Below are 27,379 nucleotides of genomic sequence, written 5' to 3' on the forward strand. Positions count from 1 at the left end.
ACGGCCATTACACAGTACATAGAAGGGACACATATATAAGATTATCTCAGTACAGGAACTTTTTTTTTAAACACATCCAATTTTGGAATTTATTATTATTCCAAGATCTATTGATGAAAATCAACTTTAAAATGAACTTTGTTTGTGGGAAAACCCCTTTGGAGGTCAACACTTGCTTTAACCTAGCATACAGGTAGATTATTTGGAAATGATCCCTTAAAGTGTTTTTTTTCTTTTTTACTGATGCATATCCCTGTGTAGTCACTGTCTGATCCAGGATCCCATAACTGTGACATCATGCAATCTCGTTGGCCAATCACCATCTGCTTCACTCTCCCTGCCTTCAGACAATTTGCTTACATCTGGAGGAAGTAAGTGATGCTGCCCTCTATCTTTCTCTGGATTCATGGGGTATATCCAAAGGTGAGGAGAGTGAAGTGGCCACTTATTGGCTGCCGAGATTGCATGACATCACACAGTTCCGCGATTCTAGGTGAGAAAGTGCAAACACCGCTGCAACAGCACCGGAGTTGAATATGCGTTGTTATTTTAAGGGTGTGCTCACATGAGCGTGAAAAATGGACAAGTGAAATGCGAGAAAATCTTGCATTGTACTCTGACCAATATTAGTCAATGAGAGACAGCAGTTGGTCAACTTTTCTCACATCCAGATTCTGGATGCGAGAAAAGTCATAACATGCTGCAATTTTCTGCTAGAGCCGTATCTCTCGCACCCATTCAAGTGTATGGGTGCAAGAGAAACATCGGACTGCACTCGGATGTTATCCCAGTGCAGTGCGATATACGCACAGGTTGACAATGGAGGAGATGGGGGGGATTAATCCCTCCCTCTCCTCCGCAGCGCCCACCCTCAACTTCACAGCTGTGACCCGATTGCAAGATTGGGTCACAGTCGCATGACACTCGGCTCACGCTTGCAGCAGAGCCTCAGCCGGGGGTCAGTAGCATCTTGCATCGGATGTCATACGCTATTGTGACTCCAGCCTAATTTGGAGAAACATACAGATGAAGGAGGGGTTGTCCATGTAGGAAAACCAATTCAATCTAAAACTATAAAATAATGTTTACAGGTTAACACATGCTTTAACTCGCATGCAGGTACTTTGTTTTGAAAAAAATCCCCTGAAATGTTTTTTTTTTTTTACCGATACATATCTCTGTACTGTTTAAGATACTTACATTTGATTATTGTTATCATCTTAGGAAACAAATAAGAAACAGAGTTCAGTCACTAGGTGTCCATTTGATTGCTCTGATTTTTGTTTTTTTTTCTTGCTGCCTCATCTGAGAAAGGCATGATGTAGAGTCAGAGAACCTGATCCCAGTGATGTATCACTACTAGGCTGCATACTTCTTAGTTTAATAAAATCACTGTTTTGCTTACTGCAGATCGAACAGTTCTCTGAATGCTATTCCCATCAACTCCACTGATTGACAACTTTCTGTGTAGACTGTGCATAGGCAGAAAGCTACCAATCGTGGTGGGAGGGTGGTTAACTATGGAGGTCTTCTAGTCTTCCGGTGTAAACTGTTGATGAAACAGTGATTTTATTAAAATATGCCAATTGCCAAAGCAGCCCAGTAAGGGACACATCCCTGGATTAAGGGTCTCTGTCTCTATTCTTTTCTTCTGTCAGATTAAGTGGCAAAAATATGGTGACAGATTCCCTTTAAGAAAAAAATTACTACTTAAGTATGCCATTGGGGCAGCAAACCAGCTCTATTTACAAGAATGAAAAACATTCCATTTCAATCGGAATATACACAAATGTAAAGGCAAATATTAGAAAGAAAATACTGTTTTTTCCAAAAATAAGCCTTACCCCAAATATAAGTCCTAGCAGGAATTTTCAGCATTTTTTGCTTAAGCCTTAAAAATAAGCCTTACCCCAAAAATAAGCCCTAGTCATGGTTCAATAATGAAGTGTCCATTCAGCTAAAAAAGTATTAACTTACAAATGTACTTGCCCTATAGATTGTGTGAATTAAAAGTGAAATGTCTTGTTGAAACAAAATAGCTAATGACTCCTTTGCAGTTTTGTAAATCTCTATAAAGACACATTGTCATTGCATGTTCTTTGATAATCCTGAATCTTGACTTGCTGCTCCTTGTACTACAGAATATTGATTTTATAGGAAACAAGTGATTGCTCCTACTTTTGAGTTATCATACAAAATTAGGTAAAAGTTAAAAGTAGTTCGATATTACTTCAATCTGTTTTCAAAATATTTAAGTAACTTAAAAAAAAATTATAATTTTATTTCTTAATTACCACCTATAGGAATCGTGTGTACCTTATACAGTAATTCTTGAAAGTGTTGGCACTCTAGAAATTGTTCTAGAAAATGAAGTACTGCATTTCTCCCCAAAAAATATCGCAATTAAACATCTTTTGTTATTCACATATTTATTTCCTTTGTGTGTATTGGAAAAAAAACACAATAAAAAGACAGGAAAAAAATAGAAAATTGGACTAATTTCACATAAAACTTCAAAAATGAGCCAGACAACATTGTTGGCACCCTGCTATAACCATCAACGAGCTTCTTACACTTCTCAACTGTAATTGTGGGCCACTCCTCTTTTGCAATCTGCTCCAGGTCGCTTATATTTGAAGGCTGCCTTCTCCCAACAGCAATTTTAAGATCTCTCCACAGGTGTTCAATAGGATTTAGATCCAGATTCATTGGTGGCCACTTCAGAACTCTCCAGCGCTTTGTTTCCACCATTGTCCTGCTGGAAGACCCATGATCTTGGACACAAACCAATCTTTCTGACACTGGGCACTACATTGCGACCCAAAATCCTTTTGTAATCTTCAGATTTCATGGTGCCATGCACACAGCCAAAGCACCCAATGCCAGAGACAGGAAAACAACCCCAAAACATCTTTGAACCTCCACCATATTTGTAGACATCATTCTGTTTTTAGTAAACTGTAGAATGATGTGCTTTACCAAAAAGCTCTACCTTGATGTCATATGTCCACAAGATGCTTTTCTAAAAGGATTTTGGTTTACTCACATACATATTGGCAAACTGTAATCTAGGTTTTTATGTCTCTGTGTCAGCAGTGGGGTCCTCCTGGGTCTCTTGCCATAGTGTTTCATTTAATTGAAATGGATAGTTTGTGCTTACACTGATGCACCCTCAGCCTGCAAGACAGCTTGAATTTCATTGAAACTTGATTGGTGCTGCTTATCCACCATCCGGACTATCCTGTGTTACAACATTTCATCAATTTGTCTCTGCTGTCCATGTCCAGGGTGATTAGCTACAGTGCCATGGGTTGTATACTTCATGATTATGTTGTGCACCATGGACAAAAGAATATCAAGATCTCTGGCGATGGACCTGTAATCTTGGGATTGTTGACATTTTTCAACAGTTTTAATTCTCAAGGCCTCAGACAGTTCTCTTCTCCCCTTTATTTTCACCATACTTAGTGTGGGTCAAACAGAGACACAATGCACAGATTGAGTTAAATTTTTACCTTTTTATTGGCCTTAGGTGTGATTTTCATATTGCCCACATCTCTTCTTACTTTCCACCGGTGAATTTAAACGAGAATCACATACTTGAAACTAAGTTGTTTACCCACAATTTTGGAAAGGTGCCAACAATTTTGTCTGGCTCATTTTGGGGGTTTTCTATGAAATGAAGTCCAAGTTTCCTTTTTTTTCTATTTTTTTGTGTGTTTTTGCAATACACACAGAAAAAAAAACATATGTGTATAACAAAATGTGTAATTGCAATTATTTTCTGGGTGAAAAACTTAATTTTCTGGAACATTTTCAAGGTTGACAAAACTTTCAAGCATCACTGTATGTGACCGTTTATTTATTGATGCATATGCAAGTGGGAATGTTTGGACTCATTTGTTTCTTTGATGCTGTTTAAAGTTAAAAAAAAAATGTATTCCATATCGGCATAAATTATATATGTGTCTGTGTTTTGTTCGTTATCCGAAAATTCATTTATTGATTCTAATGACAAGTTTTGTACTTTATAGTTGATAGAATTAATCACTCTGATATCTTAGCTCAAAGAGTAGGTGTATTACAAATATTCCCAATTTTACGTGCTCAGTTAGGAGATCTCTCTTCTACGCTCCTCTTTTAATTGCTGCTGTACCAGTGATCTTGGAACACTTTTTTTGTTTTTCTTCTATGTCCCTAAATTTCAAAGTAATGTCTCCCAGTAATAAAGGTGCAGACTTTTCCTTTAATGAACTTGGCGTATCATACAGAACTTCTTATTGGCGTTTGCTTTTTCTCTGTTGCTAGCCAATCAAAGCACAGACATGCCCACAGAGAAGACCCAATTGGTTTATCGGATAATTTGGAGCTTGTGACAAAGGTAGCATAGTAAAAAATGTTCCATAATTAGTAGCGCATGAGGCAGTGGCAGACATACCGCCAGTGCAGCCGGCCCAGCTGCATCGGGGCCCATAGGTAAAGGGGGGTCCATGCAGGTCGGTAATTAATGAGGGCAATCTGGCCTGTTGTTCAGAGCTCGTCGCTCTGGGGAGCCCTTGGCCAGATTGCCCTCATCTGTAATAAGCGGTGTGCTGGGTAGGGAGCAATCCTGCAGATGTGCCGCACAGTATAGGCAGCAGAGCCACAGGAATCCCAATGACATCACCAATTGGAAAAAGTACTAAGTTTAAATTAAAAAAATCCAGTGATGGGTCTCCTCTTTAACTCGTCATGGGTGCATAGTGACAAACACAAATTGAGGTAAACTGGTTCATAAAGATTTGTGAATCAGCAAATGTACCAGAGAGTCATGTGGCTTTCATTTCTTTTGTGAAATTCTAAATATAGCCGAACAGCATCTGGTGACTACATCATTCCTTATTAACGTAGAACAGATCGCAGACCACAGACTATATTTCTACCCTAGATGACAGCCTGTTATCATTTAGCATTTGTTTCATTTTCCCAAACTTTAAACATGGTTACCAATTTTGCTTTTCAAGTAATTCTGCATTGTGATATGCCACTCTGATTTCTACAACTGATCTACTACTATCTGACGCCATCATTTTTTTAATGAAAGTTTGTTTACTTTTTTTTTAAATGAGCATATTTTATAATTTGGAAGGGTAATGAAACTGATCTGGATCAAAAGAGACCTACTAGAGATTAAAAAGCCCTGTGTGTGCGTTAAAACAGCTTTTATGTTTGTGCTTGGCAGTTGAGATTAACAGGCCCCAGTCTGACCGTGCACCACTGCCAGATCCAGATTTCTAAGTACAGGAGACCTTGTATGGATTGAAATCACATATTACACTCCTAAACATTGAAATTGCAACACCAAGAAGGAAAGGGAATATAAAAATCGCAGGATCTATAGACATAATAATTCTCAATAAATGATGAAAAAAAAATTAAAAAATGTCTCAAAACATCTCAATTTCTTCAGTATTGAATACGAGTACACTGCATAGAAATACACACACTTACATGCCTTTACATGCTGTCAATGGTTTTCTTAATAATATCCTGCCATGCTGAATGCACTTGGGTATGCAAATCATTAAAATCCATTGCTGGCAGCTCCCTTCATAATTGTGACCAATGGCATGTGCTCTATGGGAGACAAGTCTGGAGATGCTGCAGGCCCTCATCACAGGATGCTCACAGTAGCACTAGTAACATGCAGCATGGCATTGTCATATTGAAGGAACATACAACATGGCATTGTAACGTTGAATAACGGTTTGTGGTACACTTTCACATGCTCAATTGAAGGCCTCTTTTTGACTTTGCCTACATGGTCTCCAAATCAATCTTCGGTTGTCCGAGACAAAAGCAAGAAAGCACTCTGTTAGTCTTTGATAGCAGTGGCGTGAGGTTAATGGAACACATGTAGTTTGACATTTTGCTTGGCTTTCTCATGGCTTGTTTAGAGACACAGTTTGACTCTTTAAGCTTTGTATGTGATGTCTAATTTGACTTGCAGTACCAAATGGATCACTATGCACCATTGTTTTAATCTATTGAGAACTTCTAGGCAATGCCATGAAAAGGCCTTCATGAGGGAACATCACACTGGCCATACTCCCAGGATTGTAGTGTTTGTTGGCATCATGTGCGGCAGGCAGACCCCTTAATTCTTCATTCCAGGTACACTTACAATTCGTGTTAGATTGATTTGGTTGTGGAATCAATAATACAACCATCTCTCAAAACGTTTTCTAAGGCAAACACAATAACACCAGGCTGCAGGTTACTTGTGCTACTGTGAGCAGTTTTTGTGGCCTAAATGTGCTACCATGGTCTGCAGCATCTCACATCAAGCACAAGCACGTCTGCAATGGGAGCTGCTAACAGTAAATCGCATTGATTTTCATGTCTAAGTGTATAAAGCATCGCATTGTTAGCATGCCAAAGTGTGTGGGTTTCTGTGCGTGGAACTATTAATCGATATTGAATAAATTTATTCTAGCGGAATTGAATTGTACTAGAAAAATCTAAATATCCACATTTTTGAGAATACTGATTTTTATTAATTTGCTTAATGTGATTCAGCAAAATGGTGGCCTTTGCTGAACTGTTGATGGATGCCAAAGTTTAAAAATACAGAAAACTTATTCTCATCTAACGTCTACCTATCCAGTCACTACTCTCCTCACTGCCTACCATCTGGTCCTTAGGGCAGCCCCTTTGTTTCTCCCGGTTTGATCACTCTAGGCTAGGATTTCTTTCTGCAACCTGTTCAGAGGTCACTGCAAGTTACATGTACACCAATCTAGTGTTGATTAACAATTTTAAAGTAACACCATCAATATCAAAATAGTGGACAATCTCTTCAATTTCAGGTAGATTATGGTGAATTATACATTAAAGGTGCTGAATCTAAAATAATCCTTCTTTTTGATGTGTCTAATGTCATGCAAGTTAATCATTTGAGGAAAGAAAACACAAAGGCCAGTTCTACACATCTGACATTCCCTTATCTGAATACAGCCTGCAATGTCCAGACTGGCCATCAGTTTCTTGACCTGTAAAGAGGTTGAGTTTGCATCAAGAGACCCATTATTGACATTGTGGTCCATACTTTGACAATGAATGTCGGATGAGTGATACTGAATTCCTAAATTTCACAGGTAAATGGTATACAAAAAAGTAATAATTCCCTATGAAGACACAACTAAATAAACAAATTATTTTTTTGTAGGCAAATGAGCAGATTGAGAAGGCAGGAGGAAGAAGTACTGCTACTATAATCATTGCTCTTACAGATGGCAAACTGTCTGACCAGATTCCTGTGTTGACAGTAAAAGAGGTGAGTTTTTATTCTTTATTGGCCTTTTTCTCTACTTTAGATTATCCTTTGGGATCAACAGTTGTGTCTAATGTGATACTACATTTTGCATTTTCTACAGGCTGATAAAGCTCGTGCTATGGGAGCAAGGGTCTACTGTGTTGGAGTTCTGGATTTCAAGTACGATCAGGTGAATATGGAATGAAAATACATGTTTATTCAATTTAGGGTTAGCTCAGTCATAGAGTAGTGTCATGTGCATAGTAACAATGCAGAAATGCACAAAAGCAATAGACACCAGAGTACATGTTACTGTGCAGGTTCTATTCAGTGCTATTTCTATGGAGATTTTCTCTCCTTAAAACAATGTATGTTTTTACAAAGAGCAAGAATTTGTTTTTTAACCTATTCGAATTGTCTCTTCATGGAGGAAGGAGACGAACTGTAGTGCCACCTATTGGAAGTAGCAATCCTAAAAGTTAAAAGTGGCTCTTTAACAAGCGTTTTCATATGACCTAGAATTTATGCCGGATGAGAACCTCAATTTGAAGACACGGTGTTTCGGGGTGATTGTCCCCAGTCAGTGCAAAGTACGAGATCTGATCTGGCTCTATGAGAAGCTATAGTGGGGTCTAAGGGGAAAACTTTTCTCCTTACAGAGACTGACAAACCAATCTGTCTGTGAGTGGTGAGGAGTCTTATAGCTGCAATGCTCCTCTTGGATATATTGAAATTGTCTCTTCAGGAAGGAAAGAGACAAACTCTAGTGCCACCTATTGGAAGTATCATTCCTAAAAGTCAAAAGTGGCTCTTTAACAAGCCTTTTCATATGACCTAGGATTTATGCCAGATTTTTTTAACCTGGAAGTCCCGCAAAGAGGCAGTTGGCCATCATCTTGTTACACTCACAGAGGCCTGTTTCAAAATACTACAGAGCCTGTGAGAATGTTCACTAGGACAGATGGTACACATACAATATATTTTCATGTAAGAAGAAATGGTGGGCAGCAGCATGAGTAGCCTCATTGCTTCAGCACCCTTGATATTTCCAGTAGTAAGTTAGCAACAAAGAGTGGACCATGAGTGGCCTCTTTTTACCTGCGTACACTTTGCATCTCCACTATTATATCAGAAAGACAGTGTGGACAGCAAAGCGAGCAGCCTCTTCTTACCGCTGTTCTTCTGTATCTCTAGTATTTGTAGATCGGAAATACATAGTGGACAGAAGAGTGAGCATTCTCTTTTTACCTGCGCATACAGTGGAACCTTGCTTAACGAGAACAATCCGTTCTGGGACTGTGCTTGTTAATCAAGGTACTCATTCAGCAGAGCAAGGTTTCCCATAGGAAATCATTGCAATGCTGACGATCCGTTCCACAACTTCTAAAATGTCCCCTATTCTGTTATTCCCCACATGCACAAACATGCACAACCACACACACAAACACACACAAACACACACAAACTCACACAAACTCACACAAACACACATGCACGCATGCACACACACATATTATATGCTCACCTTCCCTTCCGTTCCATCGCCGGTCTGCTGGGATTTGCTGTTCTCTGGTACGGGGCCGGGCTGTGTATCGCGTTACCATAACGACGAGGCAGGAACTTCCCGGCCAGAGCGCTGACGTCAAAGGCAGAGCCGCTTGCCTCTGATTGGCCAGCGCTCTGCCTTTCATTAGCGGTGACAGGAAGTTCCTCCCTCGTCGCTATGGATGCAGATACACAGCGTGGACTGGAGCGCAGCGGCGAACTACAGCACCCAGGAGGCCGGCGATGAAACGAAAGGTAAACATATTATGTTATATTATATGCTCACCTTACCTTCCGTTCCATCGCCGCCTCCTGGGTCTTGTAGTTCGCTGCGAGGACGTCGCGATGTACCCGGGAACTACAAGAACCATGAGACCGGCGGTGGAACGGAAGGTAAGGTGAGCATAATACTGTATGTGCGTGCGTGCGTGTGTGTTTGTGTGTGTTTGTGCGTACATGTGTGTGTTTGTGTGGACTGCAAGTGCGGGTCAGAGTGTGGTGGATGGACGAAACCGGAAGTGTGTGCGGTGAGAATTTCGCTCGTACAGCAAAGCTTTCTCGTAAAGCGAGTTACAAATTTACAGAAAGCTTTGCTTGTTAAGCGAAATTCTCGTTAAGTGGGTTACTCGTTAAGCGAGGTACCACTGTACTTTGTGTCTTTAGTTTTAGATTAGAAGACAGTGTGGGCAGCAGTGTAAGCAGCCTCTTTTCACCTCAGCATCCATGGTATCTCCAGTATTAGTACATTAGTACACAGCAGTGTGAGAAGTGCCTTCTTATTTCAGTATCCGTGATATCTTCACTATCAGATCAGAAAGACGGGATGGACAATAGTGTGGGCAGCCTCTTCTTAATTCAGCACCCCTGTATCTCTAGTTTTATATCAGAAATACATATTGGATATTATATTAGAAATATATGGTGGACAGCAGTGTGAGCAGCCTATTTTTATCTCAATACCTCCAGTATTACAACAAAAAAGCACGGTGGACACCAGTGTGAGAAGTGTTTTGATACCTAACAAACACATAAACCTCAATTTTTAACTCCGAATAAATGTAGGGTTAATTAAGCTAACACAATTTGCCCAAAGAGCAACTAGAAGTACCCTAAACGTTTAATTCTAATTACAATACAAAAATTAAAACTGGCGTGCAGAAAAACATAGTCCATTCACTGTATCATGTGTCCGGCCGCAGACCAGACACTATGACAAACTGGACAAAAGTCGTACAATTAATTCAGAGGTTGGTGCAACCCTACACTGCCTATCTAAAAGCATTCAGCTAATAGCCTCCCCAACATGTTTCACCAAGACTGGCTTCATCAGGGGATTGAGGCTTTATAGAAATTATATTTTATGGATCTTTAGTTTAGGGTACATCTAGTTGCCCTTTGGGCAAATTGTGTTTGTGTTTTCATACCTAAGCACCTGTGATACCTCCAGTGTTAGATCAGAATATCCACTGGGAGCACATACTTACAAGCACTTGTCCTATTAACATCATAGGTCTCTGTTAGTGCAACAAGGCATACAGTGCCTCAAAAAGTATTCATACCCCATGAACTTTATCATATTTTTTCATGGTACACCCACAAACTTAAATGTGTTTTATTGGTATTTTATGTGATATACAGTTGAAACCAGAAGCTTACATGCACTATCTATAAAGACACATTGAATGTTGTTCTCACTATCTGACATGAAATCAGAATAAACCTTTTTCCATTTTAGGTCAATTAGAAACCAAAATTATTTATATTTGCCAAATACCAGAAAAATGAGAGAGAGAGAATGTTTTAAGTCATTTTTATTACTTTCTGCAAAGTCAAAAGTTTACATACAATAAAGGGGGCTTTACACACTACGACATAGCTAATGCGTTGTCGTTGGGGTCACGGAATTTGTGACGCACATCCGGCCGCATTAGCGATGCCGTTGCGCGTGACACCATGAGTGATTTTGCATTGTCGCAAAAACGTGCAAAATCGCTCATCGGTGACATGTGGGTGTGACGACATGGACTCTCATGGGTTAAAGTTTCTTAACATTCAGCCAGCCTATTGTTCTTATGTGTGCTAAGTCATGTTTGCTTAGCTATTGCTCTCCAGACTTTTCCAGTAATCATTGTATTGTAGTTGTGTATTTGTGTATTGATAATGTACTTACCTTAGTATCCATTGTCTAGTCGGTGACTTGCCGACTCCATGTAGATATACTGAGTCTTTCTATGCACATCATTTAAATGAACATTGTCCATGCAGCTTGAAATTCATCCAATGGGAGAAGCAATCTTGTCCAACCAATCGATGAGGATGCAGTGTATCCTAAGGGAAGGTTATGGCTATAAAAGGGACTTCTTTAAGCCACCAGGGTTGATGAAGGTTGATGGATGCTGATGGATCCAGTCTAAGCTCTTTGGAGCTGACTAGAGGATCAGGATATCTTATGGCTTCAATCTAGGGACTCCGGATCCGGTTGGAGACCATATCCACAGCCTAGGGATTTCGACTCCGGCTGCCAGGATTGTAACATCATATCAGGACTACCTAAGGAGGACACTCAGATTGGGACAGTTCAGTCACCTGGTACAGACTTTGCAGACCTCACACAGCTTCCTAAATCTGGCGTTATTCCTTTCTCGGTGGGTGCCCGCCAAAAGCGGGGTGCTGCTGGACTGGAGTAATCGGCCCTGGAAGCTCTGAGGCATGGACATTCTAAATCCCTGGTGAGCCAGCGGAAGGGTGAGACTCTGTTGCCTGTTACATTTGTGTGTTTTGCTGGTTATGTGTTATGTGCCGTTAATTGTTTGGGGATCCAATAAAGTCTAATTATTGTGGTTCCCTCACCCTGTGTTGTCTGAGTAGTGTTACGCCCACGGTTAAGGAGGCCGGCGTTCAGTTGGGATGAGCCCTGAGCCACGCTGTCTTTCTAAAGGCGGCGGGTTTTAGTGGACGAGAGCACCCACTGAGTCCCGTGTCGCCACAATTGGTGGCAGCAGTGGGATACTACTCAGCCTGGTTTACCCAGGGGAGCTGCAGTGGACTGGTGTTTTCGGACACCGTCCAGGGCTCAACAACCATGGAGGCACATAAGCATACCCAGCAGGCCATAGGGGAGGCATTCAGGTTTCGGACGCTGCCATGTCAAACCCCACCAGCTCAGCCATGGGACAAGGACAAGAGAGGAGTTACGACCGCTGCAGTAAATGGATGCTACAGGATCTGTGTCAGATGCGAAAGATTGACTACAGGAACACTGACACTCGGTCAGACTTGATCCGGAAATTAGTCTGTTGGGATGCCCAGAATGATGCAGAGGATGATTAGGACACTGCCGTTGTGGTATCAGAGGAGGTAAACCCTGTGTCTCATCCTAGATCCAGTGACAGTCTGGAAACAAACCAAACCCAAGCAGACCGAGTCAAGGAATTGTTTACTGCATTGGGGCCTGAAGCTTCAAGGGAAGAGAGGGCTGGTGTTCTGCAATTTGTGTTTGGATTTCCAATTTCCTCACCATCAGCACCTACCTCCAGGATAGACCACCACCAAGGAAGTCATCTTCGCTACAGGGATGTGCCAGTGTTTAATGATTCCAGCACTGAGATAGATGAACACATGCAAAACTTTGAGATGCTAATGCGTATCCACCAGGTGCCAACAGATGAGTGGTCCAAATACCTGTGGACAAGCTTGCCGGTCCGGACCCAGGAGGCTGTCCGATCACTTGGGCCTCAGGACTGCTTGGACTATGGAATTATTAAGGATACTTTGTTGGCCCTTTTTACCATAACACCCGAGAGACATCGCACTAAGTTCCGGACTATGTCTCGCCAGGGTGTCTCGTACGTCGAATTTGGCAGTCAACTCCGACGACACTGTAATCGCTGGCTCGATGGTCGGGCTGCCCACTCCGCTGCTGCCCTCCGGGATGTGATAGTGCTTGAGCAGCTGCTGGAGCAGATGTACCCGGATATCCGAGAATGGGTAGCTGACAGGAAGCCCGACACCCCAGAGCAAGCAGCGCGATTGGCTGACGAATTTACAGCCAACCGACCCAGCTGGAGGCCCAATAGGCCCACCGATCTGAGGAGGTCCCTCAACCATGGATCCAAGCGACCCCCAGACTCACGTGCTGGACTAACTCATTACCCCACAGAAGCCCCAACAAGACAAAGGTTTACCAACAGGGTGGGTGACTTGTCTAACCCACGGCGCTGTTATACGTGTGGGCGCCTTGGACACATGGCCAAAGAGTGTCTACAAAACCGGGTCCCCATGCCTGGAGCCCGTCTACCAGTCAACATATGCCGAGATGAACCAACGAGACCTGAGGAATGCTACTCCCGAGAAACACCAATAGCTAAGGAAGTGGTTTATCCAGTACACACCCTACGGCAGGCCGGACACCGTACACCAGCTAACCTCCATCCCCACATCCAGACGGTCAAGGTCGGTGATATACAGGCTCAGGGACTTCGAGACTCGGGATCTTCCATCACCCTGGTCAGCCCAGATATTGTTCCCTCAGAACATCATTTACCTGGCCGCCAAGTGACCATCACCCTTGCTGGGGGCCAGCTCTCGAACATCCCTCTGGCACGAGTGCAGTTGGACTGGGGAACTGACCAAGGAGAGGTTGAAGTGGGGCTCATGGACGGCCTCCCCACCCCTGTAATTTTGGGAAATGACCTAGGACAAGGACTATCCAGCCAGTTTGTCACCGCCATCACCCGCAGCCAAGCCAAACACCATCCTGGTGCAGGTCTTTCTTCCAGCCCATCAGAGGAGAACCCAACTCCTCAATCTTCAGCCTCCTCATCAGAGCCAACAAATGTGAGTACATCAGACCCAACTGTGGCCATTGATTGGGGGGAGATAGATCGTAAGGAGTTCAGGGAAGCTCAACTGTCAGACCCCACCCTAGAGCTTATCCGTAGTGCGGCCGCCCAACCTGGGGGAGGAAATCAGGGGGAGGTATATAGATGGGAAAAAGGCCTCTTATATCGGGAGAAGCCCGCATCCTGCCCAGAAAAACCCTGGACCCGTGTACATCAGCTTGTGGTACCCCAGCAATACCGACCCCAACTTATGCGTTTAGCTCATGATGTTCCTGCGGCTGGGCACATGGGGACCAAAAAGACTCGGGCCCGCCTGCTGCGTAGTTTTTTCTGGCCAAGGGTCACTCAAGAAGTGCAAAAATACAGAGCCTCTTGCCCAGTGGGTCAGCGTATGGGGGGAGCCCCATGCCGTGCCCCACTTCAACCCATGCCCTTGATAGGAGAACCATTCCAGAGAGTTGCCATTGATATAGTAGGCCCCTTAGCCATCCCCAGCCGCAGTGGAAAAAGATTCATCCTCACCCTGGTAGACTTTGCCACCCGTTACCCAGAAGCCGTTGCCTTAACCTCCATAGATGCAGAGCACGTGGCTCAAGCTCTACTGGACATCTTTAGCCGGTAGGGTTTCCACAGGAAGTATTGACTGACCAGGGGGCACTGTTCCAAAGTGAACGGATTCACACCCTGTGGGAAAAACATGGAGTCCGCCCCATGTGCACAACCCCCTACCATCCTGAACCAAATGGATTGTGTGAGCGCTTCAACAAAACGCTCAAACAGCTCATTAGCCGATATGTGGAGTCCGAGGGGGGGGACTGGGAGAAAAACTTGCAGCAGCTCCTTTTTGCTTACCGGGAGGTGCCGCAGGACTCCACTGGGTTCTCTCCCTTTGAATTGCTGTACGGCCGAAAAGTACGAGGGCCCCTAGAGCTGGTACGAGAGAGTTGGGAGGGCACCTTCCCCACAGAAGAGGTTCCCATACTGGACTATGTTCAAAAGTTTAGGGAAAGAATGAGGCACCTCATGGCGTTAGCCCATGGGAATTTAGAAGTGGCTCAGGAAAGGCAAAAACGATGTTACGACCGCACTGCCCGGCCCCGAGAATTTGCCTGTGGACAGAAGGTCCTAGTACTAGTACCGGTGCGGAAAAACAAGCTGCAAGCCATGTGGGCGGGTCCATTCACCATTACCAAGAAATGTGGCAATACTGACTACACCGTGGCCCTGGATCGAGCAGGTGTTCGTGAGCGTACCTACCACAACAACAGGCTAAAAGCTTATGAGGAACGAGAAGTCACCAATTTAGCAGTTTGTTGTCCAGAGTTAGATGATCCAGAGTTGGACCAAATCCCAGACCTATTAGTGGACTCCAAAAGGGAAATGGGGGTAAAAGATGTATCACTAGGGGAGCAGCTTTGTCCATCACAGAAGCGACAGATATCAGACATACTCGGAACATATGAAACCCTGTTCACAAGTCAGCCTGGTAGAACCCCCCTGGTCCAGCATCATGTCAATACAGGGGCAGCCACCCCACTAAGACAACCCGCCTACCGGGTGACCCCTCCTGTGTTGGCAATGATGAAGGCCGAGGTGGATGACATGTTAAATATGGGAGTCATAGTCCCCTCCCATAGCCCATAGGCTGCCAGTGTGGTGTTGGTGCCAAAAAAGGACAAGAGTACTCGTTTCTGTGTAGACTATAGACGGCTCAATGAGGTCACGATTACAGATGCTTACCCCATGCCCCGGGTGGATGAACTACTAGATAGGTTAAGGGGGTCTCGGTTTATATCTACCCTCGATTTGAGCAAGGGATACTGGCAGATCCCACTCACAAAAGACGCTCAAGAGAAATCGGCCTTCATAACCCCTTTTGGCCTCTTTGAGTTTACCAGCATGCCTTTTGGGATGAAAAATGCCCCAGCCACCTTCCAGAGGACGGTAGACCATTTACTAGAGGGATGTCAGGGGTATGCCCAGGCCTATTTGGATGACATCGCTATCTTCAGCGACACTTGGGAAGAGCATCTTCAGCATGTGTCCCAGGTGCTGCAGAGGGAAGCCAAAGCCCAGCTCACCATCCGACATGACAAATGCCAAATGGGGATGGCCGAAGTGCTATACCTGGGACATTGGGTGGGACGTGGGTGCATTCGTCCCGAACCTGCAAAAGTAGAAGCCATTATCCAGTGGCCACGCCCGGTCAATCAAAAACAGGTCCGTGCGTTTCTAGGAATCGCAAACTACTATCGAAAGTTTATCCCCAATTAAAGTACCATAGCAAAACCGCTCACTGACCTCACAACCAAAAGATATGCCCGTAACCTTATCTGGACCCCAGAATGTGAAACTGCGTTCCTCCAATTGAAAGACCGGCTGGCCCAAAGCCCAGTCTTGACTGCTCCTGACTTCCGTCGCAGATTCATTGTCCAAACAGACGCATCGGACACAGGACTAGGAGCTGTACTTAGCCAAGTGGGGGACAACGGTGAGGAACATCCGATAGCGTACCTCACCCGGTAGCTGTTGGACCGAGAGAGGGCTTATGCCACCATAGAAAAAGAATGCCTGGCCATAGTCTGGGCCCTAAAAAAATTGCAGCCCTACCTCTATGGCAATGAGTTCACAGTCCTCACTGACCACAATCCATTGAGTTGGCTAAATCGCACTGCCGGGGACAACGGACGCTTGCTCAGGTGGAGTCTGGCATTACAATCTTACAATTTTTCCATCTCCCATAAACAAGGCAAGAACCATGGAAGTGCGGATGGGCTTTCCCGACAAGAGGAGAAGGATGATCGGAAGCCTATCATGTCTGGCTAATATTAAGAAGGGGGAGGAATGTGATGACATGGACTCTCATGGGTTAAAGTTTCTTAACATTCAGCCAGCCTATTGTTCTTATGTGTGCTAAGTCATGTTTCCTTAGCTATTGCTCTCCAGACTTTTCCAGTAATCATTGTATTGTAGTTGTGTATTGATAATGTAATTACCTTAGTAGCCATTGTCTAGTCGGTGACTTGCCGACTCCATGTAGATATACTGAGTCTTTCTATGCACATCATTTAAATGAACATTGTCCATGCAGCTTGAAATTTATCCAATGGGAGAAGCAATCTTGTCCAACCAATTGATGAGGACGCAGTGTATCCTAAGGGAAGGTTATGGCTATAAAAGGGACTTCTTTAAGCCACCAGGGTTGATGAAGGTTGATGGATGCTGATGGATCCAGTCTAAGCTCTTTGGAGCTGACTAGAGGATCAGGATATCTTATGGCTTCAATCTAGGGACTCCGGATCCGGTTGGAGACCATATCCACAGCCTAGGGATTTCGACTCCGGCTGCCAGGATTGTAACATCATACCAGGACTACCTAAGGAGGACACTCAGGTTGGGACAGTTCAGTCACCTGGTACAGACTTTGCAGACCTCACACAGCTTCCTAAATCTGGCGTTATTCCTTTCTCGGTGGGTGCCCGCCAAAAGCGGGGTGCTGCTGGACTGGAGTAAGCGGCCCTGGAAGCTCTGAGGCATGGATATTCTAAATCCCTGGTGAGCCAGCGGAAGGGTGAGACTCTGTTGCCTGTTACATTTGTGTGTTTTGCTGGTTATGTGTTATGTGCCGTTAATTGTTTGGGGATCCAATAAAGTCTAATTATTGTGGTTCCCTCACCCTATGTTGTCTGAGTAGTGTTACGCCCACGGTTAAGGAGGCCGGTGTTCAGTTGGGATGAGCCCTGAGCCACGTCTTTCTAAAGGCGGCGGGTTTTAGTGGACGAGAGCACCCACTGAGTCCCGTGTCTCCACAGGGGGTCCATTCTCAAATATCGTTACTGCTGCAGTAACGATGTAGTTCGTCGCTCCTGCGGCAGCACACATCGCTCCGTGTGACGCCGCAGGAACGAGGAATCTCTCCTTACCTGCCTCCCGGCCGCTATGCAGAAGGAAGGAGGTGGGTGGGATGTTACGTCCCGCTTATCTCCGCCCCTCCCCTGCTATTGGGCGGCGGTTCAGTGACGCTGCTGTGACGTCGCTGTGACGCTAAACGAACCACCCCCTTAGAAAGGAGGTGGTTCGCTGGTCACAGCGACGTCGCAGGCAGGTAAGTATGTGTGACGGCTCTGGGCGATGTTGTGCGCCACGGGCAGCGATTTGCCCGTGTCGCACAACAGATGGGGCGGGTACCCACGCTAGCGATATCGGTACCGATATCGCAGTGTGTAAAGCGGCCTTTAGAGTACTATGTCTTGAAACAATATGGAAGTATGCTGTGGATAAAAAGCGCAGATAGGGTCTTATCTGTTGGGATTTGACAAGAAAACAGGTAAGGTACTCACCTGTAGAAGTTGTGCCAGTCACTACTCCTACATAGGCATAAAATAGCATCTGCTGCAGCACCGGAGAGACGTGTTACAGATGCGGAGCAAGGAAAATCGGGATATGTTGTGCTGACATCAAACATCCAGAAGTTGATTAATTTCTCTTTTTTTCAATCAAGTCTACTCGTTTCGGAGGACTCAGCCTCCTTCTTCAGGACAATTATTACAGAAAAATCAACCATCATTTTCTGTAATAATTGTCCTGAAGAAGGAGGCTGCGTCCACCGAAACACGTAGACATGATTGAATGAAAGAGAAATTAATCAACTTCTGAATGTTTGATATCAGCGCATCATATCCTGGTTTCCTTCTTACACTTCTTTAAACAATATGGGACAGCTCATATGATGATGTCATGTCTTTGGAAGCTTCTTAGACGCACCTGTGGATGTATTTTAATGCACATCTGAAATAATAATAATAATAATAATTTTATTCATTTATATAGCGCTATTAATTCCACAGCGCTTTACATACATTGGCAACACTGTCCCCATTGGGGCTCACAATCTAAATTCCCTATCAGTATGTCTTTGGAGTGTGGGAGGAAACCGGAGTACCCGCAGGAAACCCACGCAAACACGGGGAGAACATACAAACTCCTTGAAGATGGCTAACCACTGAGCCACCGTGCTGTCCACACACTGTTTCTTTGTGTAGCGTCATAGGAAAGTCAATAGATATCAGCCAAGATCTCAGAAACAGAATTGTGGACACATCTGGTTCATCCTTAGGTGGACTTTTCAGATACCTAAAGGTGCCTTGTTCTTCTGTACAAACAATTATATGCAAGTACAAACAAGATGGGAATGTACAAACAAGATGGGAATGTCCAGCCATCATACCGCTCAGGAAGGAGACGGGTTCTGTGTGCCAGAGATGAACGTACTTTAGTCAGACATGTGCATATCAACCCAAGGCCAAAAGCAAGAGACCGTGTGCTGATGGAAGGTGGTAAGATTGTGTCATTATCCACAATGAAACGAGTACTGTAGCAACATGGGCTGAAAGGCCACTCTGCCAGGAAGAAGCAATTACTCCAAAAGAAACAAAAAAAAAACAGATTCATGTTTGCAAATGCACACAGGAACAAAGACATTAATTTTTGGAAACATGTCCTGTGGTCTGAAAAAAACTAAAATTGAATTGATTGGCCAGAAGCTTTGAAGCCTAAGAACACCATCCTAACTGTGAAACACGGGAGTTGCAGCATCATGTTGTGGGGTTGTTTTGCTGCAGGAGGGACTGGTGCACTTCACAAAATAGATCATCATCACAAAAGAAGATTATGTGTCAATACTGAAGCAACATCTCAAGACATCAGCCAGGAACTTAAAGCTTGGGCAGAAATGGGTCTTCCAAATGGACAATAACCCAAAGTATACTGCTAAACTGGGCACACAGTGGCTTAAGGATAACAAAGTCAATGTTATGGAGTGGCCACCACAAAGCTCTGACCTCAATTCTATTGAAAAGTTATGGGCAAAGCTGAAAAGGTAGGTGTGAGCAAAGCAACTTACAAACATGGCTTAGTTACACCAGTTCTGTCAGGAGAAATGGGCTCTAATTCCTACCAACTATGGTGAGAAGCTTGTGGAAGGATATCTGTGACGCCCTGGCAAAACCAGGTTGTCACAGAGACTATACAAATCTTCCGGGTGCAGGACTCCATCCTCCTTGGCATACCACCAACTCCCACCCAGGTACATAAAACCATCCAGCAAAGCCTCAAAGCCTAGTCACCCCCCATGGCAATAGGGACACACCAGTGGGCGGGACCAGGTGGATGGGAGCGCCTACCTAGGGGTCCTGAGGTGTTCTGGGAGGGAACACAAGGGTCTGAGTCAGACAGTCTAGAGTAGAGTACTGACAGTTGAGCAGAGAGGAGTGTGGAGTGACAGCGGAGTCAAGGGTTTGGGCCCCTGGACTACCGGACTACTGACTAGGTGGAAAACGGCAAACAGGACCACAGGTGACGGAGATCCGGTCGCGGGAGACCTTAAGTGGACCGGGGCAGGGTTGTAGCCTGCCGGTGCCGACAGTGGGAATCCGGTCCGGAGGCCGTGCACAGTCGGGGTGCCTGGACCCTAGGGTGAGGAAGGTTTCAAGCCCCTTGTCAATTAGCCAGCCGGGGACAAGATTCTATGTCTTGTCCCACCAACAAGCCCAGAGAGCGAAACGGAAGCCCAACGCGGGGGATAATTTGTCCGCCAGAACCCAGAGAGATCCCAAGGGTCAGATTTGACGGGCCACAGCTTCCAGCATACAAATTTAGCGGGAGTGGACTTCCACCGTTTCAAGCGGAGTTGTCCTGTTGAAGACACAAACACTGAGTGCAGGAGGAAGGCACCCCTGTTTGATGTACCAGGGTGTGGGACCCAAATACAACCGCTGGAGGTTACCGGTCACTGGCAATTTGGTTTACTACTGGACTCTGTGTGAATTTTCTTGGAACTGTGAGGACACCATCCTTGCCCGGTCCAGCCCTGCATGATGCTCTCCGCAGCCCATTACTCCCATTCACCTGGGCCCCGGGACAACACCTCCCCTACACATGGAGGAGATTCCATCCTGCTGCCCCACTCCATCAGCCCCGGGCGTCCCATATCCAGGCAGCGGCGGTGCTACCAACTCTCACCGCAACCCACGGGTGGCGTCACTGACAAACTTTTCCCCTGTAAATACACCCTTCCTACAGTTGTGAGGACGGACGGCTGCATGAGCCCGGGTCCGCCTGCCACTCGAGCCACAGTAACAAACCCGGATCTGAGCACCCCCTTGCAGGGGTCTGGCCCCCATCCGCAACAACCCGAAATTGGCGTCACGAACAGGATACTTACCCCATCCACCAACCTGGGTGAAGTGCGCCTTTCCTGGACTGTTAACCCGTGAAATTCTGAAATTTTCGGAACGCCGCCATTTTGCACACCATTCTTGGCGCCAAAGACAGCAACTTCGCCATCTTCTTCCCTGAAAAGAGTGCGAAATCTGAGGCCCCGCCCCTGAGAATGTGGGCGGAACCCAGTGATCCCCAGAACAGGAAGTTGAAAAGGACAGTAGGTCTCGAGAGATTGCTGTTGAAAACCACTGGGGAAGCACCAGAAAGATGTCGGCGCCTGATGGTGATGATGGAGTCGTGGCTCCCGCAGCGGTGCAGGATGACTGAGAAGCTGCGAGTCCCGCTCCGGTCGCAAGTCATGCCAATTACTTTACCTTACGTGCCCGGAGCCGCTTGGCTGCCCCAGTATGATGGCCGACCGATGCCCTGCAAGTATTTAAGAAGAAGATATGCACTGTTCTCAATATGTATGCCATGACTGGCAAACAGCGGGCATCCGTGGTACTCGGACAGCTGACAGGCGCAGCCGAGCAGTAGGTAGAGACATGGACTGATGAGGATCGGGCCTCGGTGGCCGCCATATTTGATAAACTGCAAGTAGCCTTTGAGACCCGCATGGAGGCAGAGCTAAGGATGCAATTCTACAACTGTTGGCAGCGTCCACAGGACAGCATTAGAGACTATGCCCTGAGGTTACAAACCGCTCTGCGCACTCTAAGGCCATGTACCCACGGGCGCTCGTACCTGCGGATATATTCGCAGGTACGGCCGCATGTTTCCCGCAGCTGCCCGCCGGCATCTGCAGCTATTTTTAGCTGCGAGTTTCCAGCGGAATAGCTGCGGGAAACATGCGGACTTTCACGCGATTTACCTGCGGACGTCCCGGCCTCTATCTCCATATCGAAGGGCCGGGATCTCCGCAAGTAAATCCGCATGAATAATTGACATGCAGTTAGGTGCGGCTGAGGGATCTCCGCAGGAGATTCCACAGCCGCACTTTCCGCAGCGTGGACACAGATACTCCCCATGTCCCATAGGGTGCCTGTACATGCTAGAACCTGCGGATTTATCTGGAAAATCCAGAAAAATCCGCAGGTTTTCCGCGGCAAACTCCGCAGCAAAAAGCTCCCGTGGGCACATGGCCTAAGGCTATGTGCCCACGCTGCGGAAAATGCGCGGATTTCTCGCGGAAAAGCCGCGGATTTTCCAGAAATCTGCAGCACAGCTACTCCCCAGCTATTTCTATGGCATTTGGGAAATGCTGTGCCCACGCTGCGGATTTTTCTGCAGCGGAAATCGTGCGGATTTTCGTGCAGAAAAATCTGCAGCATGTCAATTATTGTTGCGGATTTTTGTGCGGATTTTGCCTATTCAATTGAATAAAAAAAAAATCGCAAAATCCGCAACAAAATCCGCATCAAATCCGCGTCAAATCCGCACAAAATCCGCACCTATGAAAAGGTGCGGATTCCGGGGGAAAGCTGCGGATTTTGATGCAGAAAAATCCGCAGATAGAGAGTCCCGTGGGCACATAGCCTTAGGCAAGTAGACCCTATCACTGAGCCAGAGAGCAACAAAATGCTTGTAGAGCAGTTTCTGCAGGTGCTGGGTTCAGCAGATGATCGCTAGCAGCTGCGGCTGTGGGCCCTGGAGCATCCGGAGTTAAATTTTGCAGTCCTAAAGGACCGGGCCATAAAGGCTTTACAAACCTCGGAGGCTAGTGACTCTATACCATCATCCTGGCCAGCTGATACCTCCCACCTGCTGGTGAAACCTCCTCTATTGGACTTACCAACACCCGCTGTGCCAACAGCACCCCCTGGAGCTCCCGGTGACCTGTCATCCCAAGCTCAACAGCTGAGCAAGGACGTTGCCAGGATCCTCGAAGCCATGCAGCACCAGCCAAAGACCAAGCCAGAGGAGAAGATCCAGCTCGCCGACAGTCGTGAGAACATCCCCTGCATTCAGAGAAAAAGCAAAACCAGTATGGACAACCCGTTTGCTACAGGTGCTACAAGACCGGCCACTACTCCCGGCGGTGTCCTTTAAACGAGCAACCCCTGAGGCCAAGGGTCAATCCTCAGGAATAGTTCAACAAGGCCCAGCTGATTGGTGCGAGCGGTATGGCGGAGGCCGCCCCATCATCTCCCTCACCGTAGACGGGATCCCGACGTTTGCACTTCTGGACACTGGCTCGCAGGTAATGATACCCTATGTACTGTATAGGGTAGTACAGGAGTACGAGCAGGTCTTCAGTAAACACCCACTAGACTTTGGGAGGATCAAGGGGGTCCAACACTACATTCCCACAGGCGCACACCCACCCATCAAAGAGAGGTATAGGCCAATACCAACTGCACATTAGTGCCAAAGACCTGTTGAGGAACATGAAGGAGGCAGGGGTTATCCGTGACAGTTGTAGCCCCTGGGCAGCCCCATTGGTCCTGGTAGAGAAGAAGGATGGCACCTTGAGGATGTGTGTGGACTACTGGAAGATTAATCAGATCACCCACAAGGATGCGTATCCACTTTCCCGTATTGAGGAGTTGTTAGCTGCATTAAGGACTGAAAATTACTTTTCTACCCTTGATTTCACTAGTGGTTACTGGCAAGTGTCCGTTGCTGAGGAAGACCGTGTGAAGACCGCCTTCGCCACCCCGATGGGTCTCTGCGAGTTCAACAGCATGCCCTTTGGGTTGTGCAACGCACCAGGAACCTTTCAAAGACTGATGGAGTGCTGCTTGGGATACCGCAATTTCGAGACGGTACTGCTATACTTGGATGATGTCATTGTCTATTCAAAGACATATGAAGATTATTTGGAACATCTTGCGGAAGTCTTTGAGGCGCTCTCCAAGTATGGGATGAAATTGAAACCATCCAAATGCCACCTGCTGAAGCCTAAAATTCAATACCTCGGGCATGTGGTAAGTGCAGAAAGTGTGGCTCCGGATCCGGAGAAGATAACCGCCATCCAGAACTGACCAATACCCACTACCATAAAGGAGGTACAACAGTTCTTGGGCCTGATGGGCTATTACCGCCGCTTCATCAAGGGCTAAACCAAGATGGCAGCCCCTATGCAAGATCTCCTGGTCGGACAATACAAGCATGGCAAGACTTCTGGGCCTCCATTCACATGGGGTGAGGAGCAAGAAAGATCCTTCCAGCAGATGAAGTCAGCCCTGACCGGAGAAGAGATCCTGGCATACCCCGACTATGGTCTCCCGTTCATACTGTATACGGATACCAGCAACGTGGGATTAGGAGCTGTCCTGTCCCAAGTGCAGAATGGTAAGCTAAAGGTGATAGCTTATGCCAGCAGGAAGCTCCGCCCAACCGAAAGGAACTCTGAGAATTACAGTTCTTTCCAGTTGGAGTTCCTGGCACTCGTCTGGGCTGTGACAGAGAGATTTAAGCATTACCTGGCTTCTGCGAAGTTCACTGCATATACGGACAACAACCCTTTGACGCACCTGGATATAGCAAAGCTTGGAGCCCTGGAGCAGCGATGGGTAGCCCGACTGGTGAATTATGACTTCACCATAAAGTACAGAGCCGGTCGGAAGAACATCAATGCTGATAGATCAGGACAAGTTGGAAGAGATTGAACTGCCCGTGTTCCATCAACCTGACAGTTTGGAGAACATCCGACCTTATAGCAGTCAGCAGGAGGCAGCATTCAACCAGTTACCTCACCACTGCTGGCAAGAAGCACAAGACAGAGATCCTGCTGTCAGACAGATCAAGGCGCTGATTTCCCAAGCGGATTCCAGATTGGAGCCTACTGCCCTGGCATAAGCACAGAGGCTGTGGAAAGAGAGGAGCCGGTTGTACCTGCAGTGAGGCAAGTTGTGCAGAGGGCTGATCAACCCTAAGACACATGAGATGGTCTGCCAGATAGTCGTACCTCAAGCATATATGCCAGTGGTCCTGGAAGCTTATCATGATGGAGCTGGACACTTCAGGTGGAGGAAGCTGGAAATGCTACTAAGGGAGCGCTTCTACTGGACTGGGATGAGAGAATCCATTGAAGCATGGTGTAGGGATTGTGGTCTCTGTGTGCTAAGAAGAAAGGATGGTACCAGCCAGAGAGCCCCATTACAGCCGATCATCACCCGCTAGCCATTGGAAATTGTCGCTCTGGATCATGTCAAGCTGACACCAAGCAGGAGTGGATACAAGTACGCGCTTACAATAGTGGACTACTATTCAAGATTTATGGTTGTGGTACCTGTTAAGGATCTAACATAGGAGGCCCGATCCTCATCAGTCCATGTCTCTACCTCCTGCTCGGCTGCGCCTGTCAGCTGTCTGAGTACCACGAACGCGCGCTGTTTGCCAGTCATGGCATACATATCGAGAACAGTGCATATCTTCTTCTTAAATACTTGCAGGGCATCGGGTCGGCCATCATACTGGGGCAGCCAAGCAGCTCCGGGCACGTAAGGTAAAGTAATCGGCATACTCTGATGTGAAATAATGTGAAAAAATTCATGGGGTATGAATATTTTTTAAAAGCACTGTAGAATATTTTAATTTTATAGTGGTTACCTCACTGTGCAAAATTACTGTGATTTGCAAATTAAAAGTATTGAGGAATTTATGTATAATGATATATCTGCAAAAAGATGCTGTGAGATGTCTTTCCAGTGGGTCCCTATGGTAGATGGATGCTCCCTGATAGAGCACACTGATGTGTGCTTACCTCCTGAATATATGCATGTAACATTGTTCACAAGTGCAGTGTTGGGCTATTCCCAGAGTAGTTCCAGCTGATCATGAGAGTTTCGGACCCTCACCAATAATATATTGAGATGAGTTGGGAATTGTTAGGTCCTGGACAACCCTAATAACATTCTATGTGGCACGTGTCTCCAGAAGCACATGCTGGCTACTATGTATTGGGCACTAAAATGGCATATTTGCAATTTTCACTCTGTGACATCCATAGTGCACTAATTTCTGTAAAATGCCAGAATAGTCACTACACAACTAGATGATTTCACTGAGTGAAATTTGAAAAATAGTGCCACTTTTTGGAATTCTGCAGTTTTCTAAGCTTAGGAGCTCTTCACATTTTGGCCAAAAATGATTCCATTAAACTCTTCTTCCTAAAAGCCAAATGGCACTCCTTCTCTTATGATCCCTGCAGTATGGCCAACAGAAGTATATGGTCGCAAATATTGTATTGCTGTACTTGGGAGAAATAGTGTAATAATTTAAGGGTAATTTTTTTCTTTATAGCCATGGTAAAGATGAAACATTTTTACCTAAATTTACTTATTATTGTATTAAATGTAAAATGTAATTTTCTTAGGTCCCAATGGTGAAGAAATTGGAAATGCACTTATGGGTTAAAAATATTCATTATACCCCAGATGAATACCTTGACGGATGTAGTTTCCAAAATGGGTTATTTATCAGGGGTTTCACTTGTTCTGGCACCTCAGGGGCTCACAAACTATTATTAAATAAATTTGTGCTCCAAAAGCCAAATAGTGAATCTTCCTTTTGAGCCTTGCAGTGTGCACAAAAAGTAGTTATAAGTTACTGACTACATATTTGGTATTGCATTCAGAAGAAATAGGTTTGTAATTGTTTTGGGTCCATTTCCTCCTATTATTCCTTGTGAAAATTAAATATTTTGAGCTTTAACAACATTTTTGTAAAAAAAAAAAATAACTTTTCAATTTCAATGTTATAAAAGGATGTGGCGTTCAATATGCTGCCCACAGCCTTAGGCCCCCTTCACACGTCCGTGAAAAACACGCACGTGTGTTACGGGCCGTTTTTCGGGTCCGTGTCCCGTTTTTGTGTCCGTTTTTATGGTCCGTGTGGCACCTGTGTGAATCGCGTATGCTAGCCGTGTTTGTGTGTAGAACGTCCGTGTGTGCGTGCGGAATTAACGTGTATGTGTACGTGGAATGTCCGTGTGTAATGTCCGTGTGTGTGATGCACAATGTCATTTATAAATGTCGGCTGACAGCAGACAGAGTTGCGCGATGAGAATGAACTCGGGTGAACTTCACCCGACTTCATCCTCATACCACGGCTCTGTCTGTGTCGAGTACTGATTAGCGGTCACCTGTGAAGGATTCACCGGTGACCGCTAATCCCCCGAGTGACTGAAGTTTCCCCCCCTCTCTCATACTCACCGTTCATCGATCCCCGGCGCGGCGCTGCACGGCATTCACACTGCTGCGGCGGCTTTTACTATTTTGAAAAAGCCGGCCGCTCATTAAACAATCTCCTATTCCCTGCTTTCCCCGCCCACCGGCGCCTATGATTGGTTGCAGTGAGACACGCCCCCACACTGAGTGACAGGTGCCTCACTGCACCCAATCACAGCAGCCGGTGGGCGTGTCTATACTGTGCAGTAAAATAAATAAATAAATAATTAAAAAAAACGGCGTGCGGTCCCCCCCAATTTTAATGCCAGCCAGATAAAGCCATACGGCTGAAGGCTGGTATTCTC

The 27,379-nt window shown here is 45.7% G+C and overlaps 1 protein-coding gene across 3 annotated transcripts in view; it reads left to right on the forward strand.

The window, feature by feature from the left end:
• ANTXR2 (ANTXR cell adhesion molecule 2) overlaps nucleotides 1-27,379 on the forward strand; it is a 356,942-nt gene that overhangs the window by 125,107 nt on the left and 204,456 nt on the right. For all 3 annotated transcript variants that reach the window (XM_075352423.1, XM_075352424.1, XM_075352422.1), the window contains 2 exons: nucleotides 7,208-7,315; nucleotides 7,416-7,484. In XM_075352423.1, the coding sequence (XP_075208538.1) occupies nucleotides 7,208-7,315; nucleotides 7,416-7,484 (177 nt within the window). The remainder of the gene's footprint in view (nucleotides 1-7,207; nucleotides 7,316-7,415; nucleotides 7,485-27,379) is intronic.

The sequence above is a fragment of the Anomaloglossus baeobatrachus genome, chromosome 1 (assembly GCF_048569485.1).
Source record: "Anomaloglossus baeobatrachus isolate aAnoBae1 chromosome 1, aAnoBae1.hap1, whole genome shotgun sequence".
In the NCBI taxonomy this organism is placed as follows: domain Eukaryota; kingdom Metazoa; phylum Chordata; class Amphibia; order Anura; family Aromobatidae; genus Anomaloglossus; species Anomaloglossus baeobatrachus.